This window comes from Bombyx mori, chromosome 18, assembly GCF_030269925.1.
Source record: "Bombyx mori chromosome 18, ASM3026992v2".
Lineage (NCBI taxonomy): Eukaryota > Metazoa > Arthropoda > Insecta > Lepidoptera > Bombycidae > Bombyx > Bombyx mori.
Genome location: NC_085124.1, coordinates 9,685,869 through 9,700,664, shown reverse-complemented (window position 1 = coordinate 9,700,664; position 14,796 = coordinate 9,685,869). Strand labels below are relative to the sequence as shown.

Genomic DNA, 14,796 nt, shown 5'->3' with positions numbered 1-14,796 from the left:
CCCACCTGGTGTTAAGTGGTTACTGGAGCCCATGGAAATCTACAACGTAAATGCGCCACCCACCTTGAGATATAAGTTCGAAGATCTCAGTATAGTTACAACGGCTGCCCCGCCCTTCAAACCGAAACGCATTACTGCTTCACGACAGAAATAGGCAGGGCGGTGGTACCTACCCGTGCGGATTCATAAGTGGTCTTACCACCAATATACAATTATAACAATTAATGAATTTGTAATTCGTAATGAGTACTCCATTGAACGGGTTGGTGGTGCAAGGGAAAGTCGAGGGCAAAAGATCTCTCGGACGATCTCCAACACGATGGACCGACCTCATAAAATCGGTGACTCACTCCAACATAAATGATTGCTCTCACTCTGCGAAACATAGTGCCACATGGCGTCGCATCGCGAGAGCATCAGTATCGCAGGATCCGACTGATGCATGACCACGACCACTCTGTCAAGAGTGTACGAATAGGAAGAGAATTAATTTGAATCTTTTTGCGTATACAGAAGCGCGCACGCCGTTTCAAAAATCATATTCTGTGCGACCTGCACTTCGCCGACGTAGCGCTGATGGAGTGCAGCGATTTCATGCAGCAACTACGCAGCTTCAAACCACAATCGCTGGGCTGCGCCGTCGCTAGGCGCAAGTCTTCAACTACCCTCATATTCCCGTTGCCACCTCAGGCCTGTTCAGGTACGTAGCTTTCTATAATTGTATATTGTACTAGTGGCCCGCTCCGGCTTCTAAAAAATTATAATACACACACATCAACCCTTATATTTGCGTCAGGTTTCTAAAAATAGAAAATTATAAAGGTAGTTTAAATAATTATTATTATTTTAATGAACTTTTATTTTCATTTAAATAATATTTATTTTATCTATTTTATTATTATTTTTATATCATTATTAGTCTAATTTTCGTAACATTATTGGAGTTTAGTAATGCTCCCTAAATTTTTTTAAAAAAGAATATAGCCTATGTCACTCGGGGATAGTGTAGCTTCCAAACAGTGAAAGATTTTTTCAAATCGGTTCAATAGTTTCGGAGCCTATTCAATACAGACAAACAAATCTTTCCTCTTTATAATATTAGTATGGATATAGATGTGACTGTAATTTCAGGATCACTGTGGCTCATGGACATCAGCATTGCTAGACATACAGGCCAGACACCTACTACAGTAGACCATTTCAAACCTCCTTCAGAACTTATCATAGTGCTCTAGAAGCATAATAAAGGAAAGTACTGTCCAAAAGCAAATGCTTATATGATTTGGCTTATTAAGCTCTGCAGTGGAGGCGTGTGTTGTGAAACCACAATGACTAGTACCACAGTTTTTCTTCTAGGAAGTGATTATATATTACAGGTCGGAATCTAATACATTAACTTTTTAAATCAGAACTTCGAATCCGTGTCTCGATTCTGTCATAGTTTATGTTTCTAAGTATGGTCTCGGTGAATACTTCAACTCAACTAGGCGTTTATTGGAATTGGGAATTGTAAATTATAATAATATATAGACGAATTAAACGTAGAAAATTTCAAACAGGAACGTCTGAAATCAACAGCTTTATTCCCGCAAAATTAACTGTTAGTCCTAACTCAACTGAATTAGAAGTTAAGAAATGAAAATAATAATATCTTTGAATAGCAATTAAAACTGGAATGTCGAATATCGACGAAATATATCTTCTAGTGAATCTACTCTTCGGCTAATAAATAATTATTAGGAGTACAAATAAGTTTCCGCCGTTTTTTGTCCAAAAAATAATATTTATTATGAAAGAACGGTAATTTAAATTTAATCGAAGTATTGTACATCACTAGCAGCTACTTTTTCCCATCTCTCAGGCAGAGTTCGGATTCCACGTCTGAAGAACTCCTCGTCTTTTGACGCTATCCACGAATCAACCCAATTTTCGGTATCTTCATATGATTTAAGCCGCTGCTCCGACAGAGCATGTGCCATTGACCGGAACAGATGATAGTCAGACGGGGCAATGTCTGGTGAATACGGCGGGTGAGGTAATACTTCCCAATTAAGTGTTTTTAAATAATTGTTACCGGTACCGCTACATGCGGACGAGCATTATCATGGAGCAGAATAATTTTGTCATGTCTGGAGTAGTATTGAGGGCGTTTTTCCTTCAGAGCTCTACTCAATCTCATAAATTGCGTTCGGTAGAGAGCTCCAGTGTTTGTTTCGCCTGGATTAAGCAACTCGTAATGTGGTGTATTACGAGTTGCTTAATCACCCAGCTGATCCCACCAAATAGACAGCATGAGTTTTTTCCATGAATATTCGGTTTTGCTGTGGATGTTGACGCGTGGCCAGGTAGTTCCCATAATTTTCTTCTTTTTGGATTATCATAATGTATCCACTTTTCATCACCAGTGACGATTCGATGTAAAAAACTTTTTTTTTTTGTGCCTAGCTAGCAGCATTTCACTCATACATAAGCTGCGTTTAATATCTGTCGGCTTTAATTCGTATGGAACCCAATTACCTTGTTTATGAATAATTCCTAACGATTTTAAACGATGTGAGACTGCTTGCTGAGTGACTTCTAAAGTAAGTGCAAGTTCTTTTTGTGTTTGAGACGAATATTCCTCCAATAGTTCCGTCAATTCTGCATCCTCATAAATTTTTGGCCTTCCACTGCGATCTTTGTCTTCTACGTCAAAATCACCGTTTTTAAACTTTTTAAACCACTCACGACATGTTCTCTCACTCAAGGCAGCCTCATTATATGCTTTTACGAGCAATCGATGCGCCTCGGCTGCAGATTTTTTAAATTAAAAAAGTAAATTAAATTTCCCGCAAATGACGCTAATTTGCTTCAAATTTTAACATTTTTGGATAAAAAAAAAATTACGCTAATACGGAGTTAATGATATGATAGGGCTAAGTTGTTCTTAAATGATCAACTTAATTTTCAAGCCGATTATCATCTGTGAATTCGAACGTAAGCCTCGTGCCACACCATCTTTCTCAAAACGGCGGAAACTTATTTGTACACCTTTATATTTTTTTTAAATACTGAAATGCTATTTCTGTGACCCAATTTAAAATTGAGTACGACTGATTACCAAAACCTGTACATACTCATTAAGAGACGTCAACTTTCGATTAAGACAGCTATTGCTATAAGAATTGTAACAAGCCTTTGATTTAATTCGTAATAATTTTTCATTTATATGCAGGCCTCGAATCTATTATGGGTCAAGACGCATACCTCCGGAATATATTACCTCCTTAATCTCTGACTCAGTGGTGCAGTAGTTAGCGGTCCTGACTGATGGTCGCTGAGGGTCGTGGGTTCGATTCCCGCATCGGGCAAACATTGTGCGAAGACCAGTTTTATTTGCTATTTGTCTGGGTGCTTATTATCTATTTATGTAGATATTTAATCATATAGGTATCAGTCTCTGGTCCCATAATACAGGGAATCCTAAATTGGGGCCGGATAACCGTGCGTCAGTTATCTATTATTATTATTATTCTGGACACATCAACATCGATCTCTCTATAATTCGTATCACCTAAGCCCCTACATGCGATGCAAAGCCTCAAACTACCTAATATAAGTCCAAAGACGAGGACTCATGAAGCCAATAAATCTTTGGCAACACTTTGTATTAACAGGTCCCCTTTTCAATTTTCTGAATAATTAACAAAATTAAACGCAGCAACCATTCGCTACTCCTTTCAACTGTTCCTAAACTCACGGAGCAAAGCAATTACGTTCAGTTTTACTTTAATTTTTACTTTAGTTTTACTTTACCAAATTTGCTCCGTCATATCGCCATTTAAATTTAAAATATTTGATTATACGATAAAGAAGATGTTAATTTTATTTTCCTTCATTTAAAGTATCTTGACTTTCATGCTATTTTTATCGACGTCCTAATTCTGCATAATGGTCATTGTCCGTAATGCCTGCCTTGCAAAATAATTTTACTACGTGTATAATCCGTGTAAACTATTAAAAGCTCAGATTTCCCTTATTCAGTGCAGAGAGGGTTGTGGGCAGCCCTCGTCAGTGCGACAGGACGGGTCGGGTGACCGCCTCCTAGTCAATAACTGTCGGCATGAAATGGAGAATGCATGTTACCTGACTACGCTTTTACAGGAAAGCCCCCTGTTATGTTCCATCATAACATTATACAAACTGTTACTTAGTCGTGATAAGCGTGAACCGATTCCACAAGTTTATTGTGATGAGATTACATGACTATAGTTTCCCGACTGCCTTCGTATCTTATCATACCCAGTTCAATAATAATGACACTTTTCGAAATTTCAAATGTTTTTCGTTTGGTGTGGTATTTTTTTAGGCACGAATTCATACATTTTGTTTGATTATGTGATAATAAATCTCGGACTAAATCATTTAAATCATTTAAGTTCAAGAGGCAACGAAAAGTAGAGTTTTATGCAAATGAGTACATTTTCAAAGGCTTTCTCAATGGAACGCTTTTTCTCAAGTCACTGCCGCCGCGAAAATGCCATTTCCTTTGTAATATGAACAGGGCAATGGAAATATCTGGTGGAAGTATTAAACATTTTCTCGGTATATTTTAAGAGTGTGTTTTTAGTGTATGATGAGAACGTACGTGATTGTAATAACGTACAAAAAAATAACATATTTTTTTATCATTCATTGACCACGATCTCAGAACGTTTGTTTGCGCAATACACTAACTCTTATGCAAACAACCGTGAATGAAGTGTATCACAATAAGTTCGCAAGTTACCGAATGACCGTCGGTTGTTTCGAAACCTCCAATTTTATTTTCTTTATACCTCGAATAGAACTCAAAATTAATATTTTTATAATAAGTAACTTCGTTCCTATCCGGTGTTCCACGACACCATCCATGCTTTTTTTTATTGCTGTAGATGATAAGACGAGCTCACCTGGTATGACATGGTTACCGGAGCTCATCTAGATGAACAAGAAAGTGAATGCCGCCATCAACCCTCACGCATGGGATCGAGGTCTCGTTAATATCGCATGGTTGCTGTCCGGCACCTCAAACGCATGAATATTTCTTGGCAGCTGTAGGCAGGATGGTAGTACTTGCCCGTGTAGACAAACACATGTAAATACTGATTTGTGATGGAAGTTTATCACTGGTATAGCATTCAAAGAACGCTACAGATCGTTCTCTGGTAAATTCCTTAGTTGCATGCTCCCACAGACACAGAAAGAGATATGAGATTATGTTTTTCCTACCTATGCTGATAGCCTTGAGAGGCTATATCAGCTTTGCCCTTACATGTAGGTGAGTTCGCGGGGCTCAAACCTATGTGGTGCTAACACTGGCCCTTTCAAGAGCAATGCTTCGCAGAATTTACCACCGGATCGGAAACGCGACCCACTGAGAAGATCCGGTGAGAAACTCAGTGGGCTGTGTCTGTGGGTTAAAGACGGGATGGTGATATAATAGAAGACCGTAAATTGACACTGTACAGATGGAAACTATGGAATTTATATTATGTATATTCAACCAGATTTTCAGCCTCAGCTATGCCAGTGTGAAGTATGCTTTATATCGCGTGTGCCGCGCACAGCAAGGGAATGAAACATAGCTCTTTCCCAGGGCATTTCGTCAAAATCGGTTCTGAGGCTTGAACATGAAAATATAGTTACTTTCGTATTTATATATTAATTAGGTTGCTGACTGATGTCATTTTTATAAAAACAAATCTTGATGAAGTATATGATTTAAAATAATACTTAACATATATTGATAGAATAATAGTAGACTATTAAACTTTGGAAGATAAAATCGTTCAAAGATTTGACGATCGAAAAGAAAAGCATAATAAAAAAATTGTACATGAACAATGACGAAATTATTCATTACGTTACTGAATATTGAATAATTAGAACGTTTTATTCCTGAAGATTTCGTTTCGAATGCTTTAATATTAATAATTTCGGTTTACAATAATACAACCCAAGTTTTCATAGGTCGAGTACTCTGCAAGAAAAAATAGGCGAACACTTGATTTACTTATTTACGTGGTTTTTTTTTATTTTTTTATTGCTTAGATGGTTGGACGATCTCACAGCCCACCTGGTGTTAAGTGGTGACTGGAGCCCATAGACATCCACAACGTAAATGCGCCACCCACCTTGAGATATAAGTTCTAAGGTCTCACGTATAGTTACAACGGCTGCCCCACCCTTCAAACCGAAACGCATTACTGCTTCACGGTAGAAATAGGCAGGTTGGTGGTACCCACCCGCGCGGACTCACAAGAGGTCCTACCACCAGTAAAAACATTTCATTAAACGCATTTCATTTTCATTAAACATATTATTTTAATCCCATGCATACTTGGGTTTTATTAATAATTGATATATTTTAGAAGCGCTTATTGACCACCCATAACTATGAGCTATAAATATCGAAAGGGCCTATTTCAAACATTACAATATCACAGCTGTCTATTCACCTATGTTTTTCGGAATATACGATTTAGGTAAATCGGTATAAAGAAGGGGTATTCCTTCAGAATATCATTAGAATACATAAAAAATACATATTTATTGTGTATCGTGAGCGTCCATCACTAGAGAGGGTTTGTCTGAACGATTTGACAATGGCGGATCCCTTTTCCACGGACCATGAAATGAAATGCAAAGAAACTCAATTTCCTCGACGCCGCGGCCTGTTCAGATCAAAATTTCCGAGACCACAGGAAGGTAAAACTTTCTTAATAATATACTATGTTCCCGGGAGGAAGGGTCCGCGTAAACAAAAGCCTCTAAAATATTTAAGCCTCATTATTTCGGCAGTCTCTTTTCATCAAAGGTACAAAATGTATGACAACATTTGCCCTTTCGCATAGATTCGCTAGTTTAATTAAGTTTTTTTTTTTTGTTTTTGTTTTTGACACGATTTTATTAGCTTGATATTTGTTTTTGGTTGTTTGTTTCTAAGGTTATCTTTGAAAGTCATTTTCACGGACTTCAAGATGTCCGATTAACTTAAAAAATTCAACACGCATCTAAAACACTCTGATAATACAAAAAATTTATAACTTCGCTCTAATATTCTGATCAGTATCAATAGGATTAAAAAGATGAAGCTAATTGTTAGTTCGATTTAATATTGGAGGGTGTTTTTTAGCTTTTCAACTACATATACATATTTATATATCATTAGCATACAGTATTATCTATGAGCAAAGGTGATGCTAAAAACATCTCAATAGGTGCATCGTTGTTAAATGAAATAATCCATTCACTATTATATTCAATAATGTGGCCCAGTTTGAAGGGTGGGACGTTGTGGTAGATACCAAGGACAGCTTAACACCAGATGAGCCATAATAAGCACGATCATCTATCACAAAAACAGGATAAATTTTTAGGCATATTAAATACACAAAAAACTAATGGATCACTTTAAGAAAACTACTATTATGAACTTATTAACTTTAGCTTTATCGATAATGATTATTGTTTTTTTGTTTGTTTTTTTATCGCTGCCTAATCACTGGCAGCCTCAAAGGAGTATTCCAGCTGCGCACGTGAGCTAACGGGGCTCAAACGGGAAGAATTTGCTGACACTAACACTAGCAAGAGCAGTGTTTCTCTGAATGTACCACCGTATCAAAATCGCAAACGGCGCCTATGAACATTGATGATTTTTTTAATAGCCGTAACATTAACACTTCATTCTACGTTTTAGTCTCATCCCACTCTTCAGAATACAATGGTTTGCGATAAAAACAGGTAGGATGGAGTTTTGAAAAGCTGACTCAACATAAAGCACGTGTGCGTAACGAGGCGCAGTCAAGATTGTTATCATAGAAATCAAGGGGCGGTTGCCCTTTGAACTTTCCACTGCGACCTACATGAATATATTTTAACTACCCACCATCTTGAATACCTTTGTTCAAGCCAAAACCGACCTTGGCCTGTACTTTCGTTGGATGTTTTTGAAGTCAGTATCTTTTAGAGACTGCAGGAACCGCACATAGTTTGTGACAGCAATATTTCAGAGCTAAGCGTGTACCTACATGTGTTATTGCTTTCTTTTCCCCTACCTCTGCTGATAGCCTTGAGAGGCTATATCAGCGTTACCCTAGCGTGTAGGTGAGCACTCGGGGCTCAAACCGGAAGCGTTGCTAACACTGGCTCTAACAAGAGCAGTACTGCGCAGGATCGACCACCGGATCGGAAACGCGACTCACTAAGAAGATTCAGCGAGAAACTCAGTGGGCCGTGTCTATGGGTTAGTTTACTTGCCAAGCCCTTCGTCGCAAGCGACGGGTTCGATGACAACGGTGACCGGTTCTTGAGGTACCTAAAAGCATCGTTAAAGGATCGGGAGGTCATTGCTTACTTACCGACACGTAGAGGACTTTAATAAAATGAAGCGTCAGAACATTCTGAGAGGAACCAGTTTAGTTACTACATATTACTACTGCTAGGACGACCCGCGTTAAACTTAAGTAGCCGTGACAAATGATCAAGAATTTTTCACGTTACATAAACCTAACTTTTTAGGATCATTTTTATGGATGCACGAAAACCTCGCTCGTAAATATTCGATAGGTTACGTCTGGCGATACGATGGACAAGGGTCTTAAATAAAACGTAGATACCAAAAACAGTAGATACTTACAATATTGATTTGACAGCTTATGAAGCATTTTTTTTTATTACTTAGATGAGTGGACGAGCTCTTTTTTTTCTTGCCTATGCTAATAGCCTTGAGAGGTTATTTCAGCTTCGCTCTAACGTGTAGGTGAGCTCACGGGGCTCAAACCGGAGTGCTGCTAACACTGGCCCTAGCAAAAACAATGCTTCGCAGAGTCTACCACCGGATCGGAAACGCGACCCACTGAGAAGATCCGGCGGGAAACTCAGGGGGATGTGTCGAAGCGACGAGTTCGACGAGGACGGTGACCGGTGCTTGTGGTACCTAAAAGCACCGTTAATATATCGGGAGGATCCGTAATGACGTGTTTTGGGCGAAAAGGGCCCACCTGGTGTTAAGTAGTTACCGGTACCCATTGACATCTACAACGTAAATGCCGCCATCCACCCTGAGACCTGAGTTCTAAGATCTCCGTTTTTACGGTTCAATAGCTTCACAGCAGAAATAGGCTATGTAAAAATAACATGTCCTCGTTCATCCGAATGACTTGTAACTTTATACATTTGTTGTCGGACTTAAAGCTTGCGTGTTGCCAATATTTTCGGTGGTAGGGAGCTTGTGACATTAGTTGGGTTGTTGTTACCGTAACAAAACAAAAGAACGTAGTCGCAGGTAGCGAATAGTTGCAACAAACGAATGTCATTAAATATGATAATTAATTTAGAAAATCATTTATTTGTTTTTTCCAGAAAAACACAGTTATTGAAAATAGTCGAAATAATTACCAATACTGATTCTTATGAAAGCGACGTTTCCGAGGAAAACTCGCGAAATAAAACTACGGCATTTTCTCGTTTTTTTTTTTAATGAATAATCTATTATTACCATGCATTTAACGGCCGTCTGATGTAGTGGTAAGTGACATGGTCACTACACAAGGGGGGCGCGGGTTCGAATCCCGCCAAGGGAAGATATTTGTATGATTATCTGGTACTTGTAACACAAGCTCTTTACGAACTTATCACGGGACCAGTTAACGTGGCGTGATTGTTAGTAAATATTTATTTATTTATTATTTTAAGTCAAGACGAAGGGTAACGGGGTTTAATTGGCTTATTCAATAAAATTAAAATATCAAAACAGTCAATTGAAGTAATAAAAATTCGTTAGTATAAATAACAGACTATTCGTCAAAATACGCATTCAACACGAATAATATGGTAAACAGAAGGCGTTTTATTAACACGTGCGACCTGCATATAAGGGGATAAGGCAACCGAATACCCATTAAAGGTATATCGGTCACGCAACGTAACTGCCAATGAACACATAGGAAAGTTCCGACTTGACAGCGCCAAATTGTGTTTGTGCCGACCGATTCTAATATATTTGCAAACTTCAGACCCCACGACTTGCGTCGGCTAGCTTACAACGGAATCCGACACGGAAGGTTTTTGCTTCATCGAAAACCTTTATATAGCGAAAGCTAGATTATATATTGAATGAGTTTTTCACTGTTTAGGAAACATTCTTGCGTTAACGTAATAAGTAAACATTAACTTTATCCTAAGTAAATAATTATTAGTACATTATTTTAACATAATTCTTTAGTTTAGCTAAGTAGTAAAATAGGTTGGATAAGATAATTACTGGTGGTAGGACCTCTTGTGAGTCCACACGGGTGGGTACCACCACCTTGCCTATTTCTGCCGTGAAGCAGTAATGCGTTTCGGTTTGAAGGGTGGGGCAGCCGTTGTAACTATACTTGAGACCTTAGAACTTATACCTTAAGGGGGGTGGCGCATTTACGTTGTGGATGTCTATGGGCTCCAGTAACCACTTAACACCAGCTGGGCTGTGAGCTCGTCCACCCATCTAAGCAATAAAAAAAAATAAAAAAATAAAAAAGGTAGGCTTTAATTTAAAAAATACTAAATAGCTTTACCAGTTAATTAATAAGCAACTGTGTAAAAATGATAAGTAAATATATTTTTTTACAAAATTTCAATCGGTTTAATAGACCTATTTCCAGTGCGAAGTTACGAGACCTTTTCCATTTTGTAAACTAGGATAAATACAAAAAGAATGCAATAAAATTAAGGTGAGTGGAAGTCAAGATGTATTTAAATCTCATTAAATACTTAACATCACCTGAATTACCGAGTCGTCTGCAGATCTACATAAGTCTGAAGGAAGGGACGGTCGCATTTGAATACTACTGATACTTCCACGTCAAATCTCAAGTTAAGCAGTGGCATTATCTTTGTAATGGTTATGGGCTTTAGTTAGCTCGTCTCAAGAGCAATGTATAATTTAATAACTATAAAAACACGCTTGAAGTTTTTTTTTTTTTATGGCTTAGTTGTGTGGACGAGCTCACAGCCCACCTGGTGTCAAGTGGTTACTGGAGCCCATAGACATCTACAACGTAAATGCGCCACACACCTTGAGATATAGTTCTAAGGTCTCAGTATTGTCACAACGGCTGCCCCACCCTTCAAACCGAAACGCATTACTGCTTCACAGCAGAAATAGGCGGGGCGGTGGTACCTACCCGTGCGGACTCACAAGAGGTCCTACCAGTAATTACGCAAATTATAATTTTGCGGGTTTGATTTTTATTACACGATGTTATTCCTTCACCGTGGAAGTCAATCATGAACATTTGTTAAGTACGTATTTCATTAGAAAAATTGGTACCCGCCTGCAGGATTCGAACACCGGTGCATCGCAACAACGAATGCACCGGACGTCTTATCCTTTAGGCCACGACGACTTAATAGATAATGTTAGCACTAAACATTTTTTTTTTTTTTCATTTATACCTTAGTCAAAATAACGAGACAAAATAATGAATTTGTTGTAGTGTGATCAATCCTTGATTAGTGTGCAAATTTCAAAGCTAATCGGGCGTCAAATTCCATCACAAATTTAGATAGGTAAATAATTATATAGACAGGAAAAACTTTAATAATAAAAGCGTTTTACAAAGTCAATAGAGTAAAAATCAAAATTGAACCGGGACGGGATCCTTTAATCATACAATAATTTTTAAATTTATATCCGATGTATGTACTACAAAATTGTTACAAAGACACACTTTTTTTTTTTCGGGTGCGATTTTTAATAAATATTATCGTGTCGGCAATCAGTACCGACGGTGGGTGTTTGCGAGAGTGCATCCCTTACCCTCGGTGTACCGAAACAAACATTGAGGTATTAATTAAACCTTCACGCGGTGATACAGCACGATGTTTGTAAAAACCTACCTGCGCCGACTGACAGATTAGTAAACGCCCCATCTCTAAACATTGGTATTCATATAGCGCATGGAATCGACCTTATAAAAAATTAATTAAGCACGCCTGAAATTTCAAAAATTGCATGAATTTACCAAATATTTTTAGCGGTAGGCAGTGGCTTGGCTCTGCCCCTGGCGTTGCCGAAGTCCATGGTTGACGGTAACCACTCACCATCAGGTGGGCCGTATGCTCGTCTGCCAACAAGGGCAATAAAAAAAATCAAAAAAAAATTACTGGTAAGCCCATACGGGCATGTACCACTATTCTACCTTTTATGACCGAAAAGCAGAAATCCGACTTGTAGGCAGCCGTTATGCAGTACAATTGAGAAATCGACCTCATGTCTCAAGGTGTGTAGCAGTATTCCTGTTACGTGACATGTATGTACATATATGGGCTCCGATAAACACTTTACACCTGGTGTGTCGTGCGCTCGCTTCACTCATGTATCATAAAATAAGAAAAAGGTAAATTCGCTCTTGTTCGTCATAATTATGTTAATTCGGTGTCGACGTCGGTTTTATGACTTGTGTCAGCTCTTTACCACGAATTAGCCGTAGTTTTTAATTTATATACATATAAAAATTTTAATTGCAAATTGTGAACATTTATTATTAAAAAAAATTATTGCTTAGGTGGGTGGACGAGCTCACAACCCACCTGCTGTTAAGTGGTTACTGGAGCCCATAGACATCTACAACGTAAATGCGCCACCCACCTTGAGATATGAGTTCTAAGTTTTCAAGTCTATATAGTTAGTTACAACGGCTGCCCCACCCTTCAAACCGAAACGCATTACTGCTTCACGACAGAAACAGGCAGGGTGGTGGTACCTGCCCGTGCGGACTCACAAGAGGTCCTATCACCAGTAATTACGCAAATTATAATTTTAATGTTTAAATGTAACTACGTTTATTTATATTTTAAAGAAATTTAATTAAAAAAATCTTCGAACTATTTTAATTAGCATTCCAAACATACGGATGTAGAATTGGTCTCGTAAATTAAACATAAGTTAAGCTTAATATGCAAACGATATAAGTTAGGGTTTTAAATAAACCTTGGGTTTAAAGTCCAAACCAATATCACGCAGACTTTTTGAAATGAGAAACTGTTGATATATCTCACCCACTAGTTCTATTCGCATTACGGAACAACAAGATATGTTAAATCTAAATATTTGCATTAAAACTTTTCGGTAATTTTCCAATCAACATAACAGTAACAATACATCGCACAGAGAATAGATATGATTAAAATAACTTTACGGTTTTAAAGAAACAATATAAAACTTTAAAGTTATCTTAATTTTATGTAGGCTCTTGAATATCAACTATGTCATTATCAGCGCTATGACATCTGCAAGCTAAGTCTGCGAAGTATCAAGACTGAAGATTTAAAGAAGATTGTTTCTTAATGAGATGCGCTTCACTCTAAGTATGAACACCAAGCGTATTTTCATAGAGTTTGGTGTTCTACCTTACAGTGAAATGAACTCATTCTCTCACAGCTTGGGATCCGACAGAACTACAAAACTGAAGACTTAGTTAGAGTTTACTAATAAATAATACCCTAGACTATATTTATTTTCTAAGAATCATGTAAAATTTTCTTTTCTTTACAATATGATTATGTTGTTTTAAAAAGAAATGCAGCAAATCAAAAAAATGTACATAATAATAATAATATGTACGTATATTTTGTATCTTTAATACAATTTTTTTATTTGTCAAACAAAATCATTTGATCCACAAGATGTTTTCTATGTTAAGTTATCTTCAACACGGTATTTAATGTAAGCTTCGCCCGATGATTGAAATTCAACCCTAATCACTGACACTTCAAGATGTAAATTCATTTGATATTTTAGCAGTTAGCTGTATTTTGCAATTTAAAAAAAACCTGACTATTTGCAAGAAAAATTGGTGGTATAACTAAACTCGTTAATAATCAATCCTCCTTAAACAAAACAAAATTAAGCCTACCTTTGTCTGCTTAAATATAGCATAGTACATTTGTGGAAAGCTCAGTAGCAGTAATCACAAGGAAGGAGAGAGTGCATTTTAAGCTAAAATTTAACCTTTAATAGATACTCTATGTGCACAAATATTAACATGAATTTATTTAGATAAAAACATTTAATAGAATTTTCTATCATTCCCCCAAAGAACTTTGGGTATCCGCATAAAATATTCAATAAAGATCCTCACTGATGGCAGAATATTTAGTTGTTGGGATGAAGATGTGACACTACGGAGACCGTTTGGTACGATTTAAGACCATCTACGTTGAAAAGTATCAAACTTATTTGCAAAAGTCAACTCTTTTGAGTTTTTCCGTTTTCAGCATATCAACAAAGAGTACAGAGATTTATTAATAAATAAAAATAAAATAAAAACCTTTTATTTCAAGACATCAGTCTCATATTGTGTTAGTGACCTTACTGAATAAAGGTACCTTTTGAATAAAGGTAACCTGACCTTAATGAATATGAATAATTTTGTAAATTCATTTAAAAACTAAGTACCTAAGTAATTATAAAGGTACCCTAATTCCAAACAGGAATATAATTACCAACTATTATCTGCATTATCGCATTCTTGCATGGCACGCCGCTCTCTAAAAACTTCTTTTATTTCTATTTCAATATTCAAATCATTTAAATAATTTATTTACCATAGGTCCGGTAACGGTATTACTAGGAACAGATTTCCACACAGGGGTAAGTGGGAAAATATTAATAAAAACGAAAGGCCCTCGTTTTGTTTATTCAAAATTCATGACACATGAATTCCTGAGGCCGCGCTTTCTGCATGAAAAGTTTATTGAAAGTCGCCTACCTGGGTTTATTTTCGGCAT

General features: G+C 37.2%; 1 protein-coding gene and 1 long non-coding RNA gene across 3 annotated transcripts in view; both read left to right on the top strand.

Annotated features, from left to right (window-relative positions):
- LOC134200577 (uncharacterized) overlaps positions 1 to 14,796 on the top strand; it is a 481,544-nt gene that overhangs the window by 251,908 nt on the left and 214,840 nt on the right. The gene's annotated exons all lie outside the window — the stretch shown is intronic.
- LOC101743267 (uncharacterized) overlaps positions 1 to 14,796 on the top strand; it is a 117,114-nt gene that overhangs the window by 30,560 nt on the left and 71,758 nt on the right. The window contains exon 4 of the mRNA XM_062673703.1: positions 514 to 700. Coding sequence (XP_062529687.1) covers positions 514 to 700 — 187 coding nt within the window. The remainder of the gene's footprint in view (positions 1 to 513; positions 701 to 14,796) is intronic.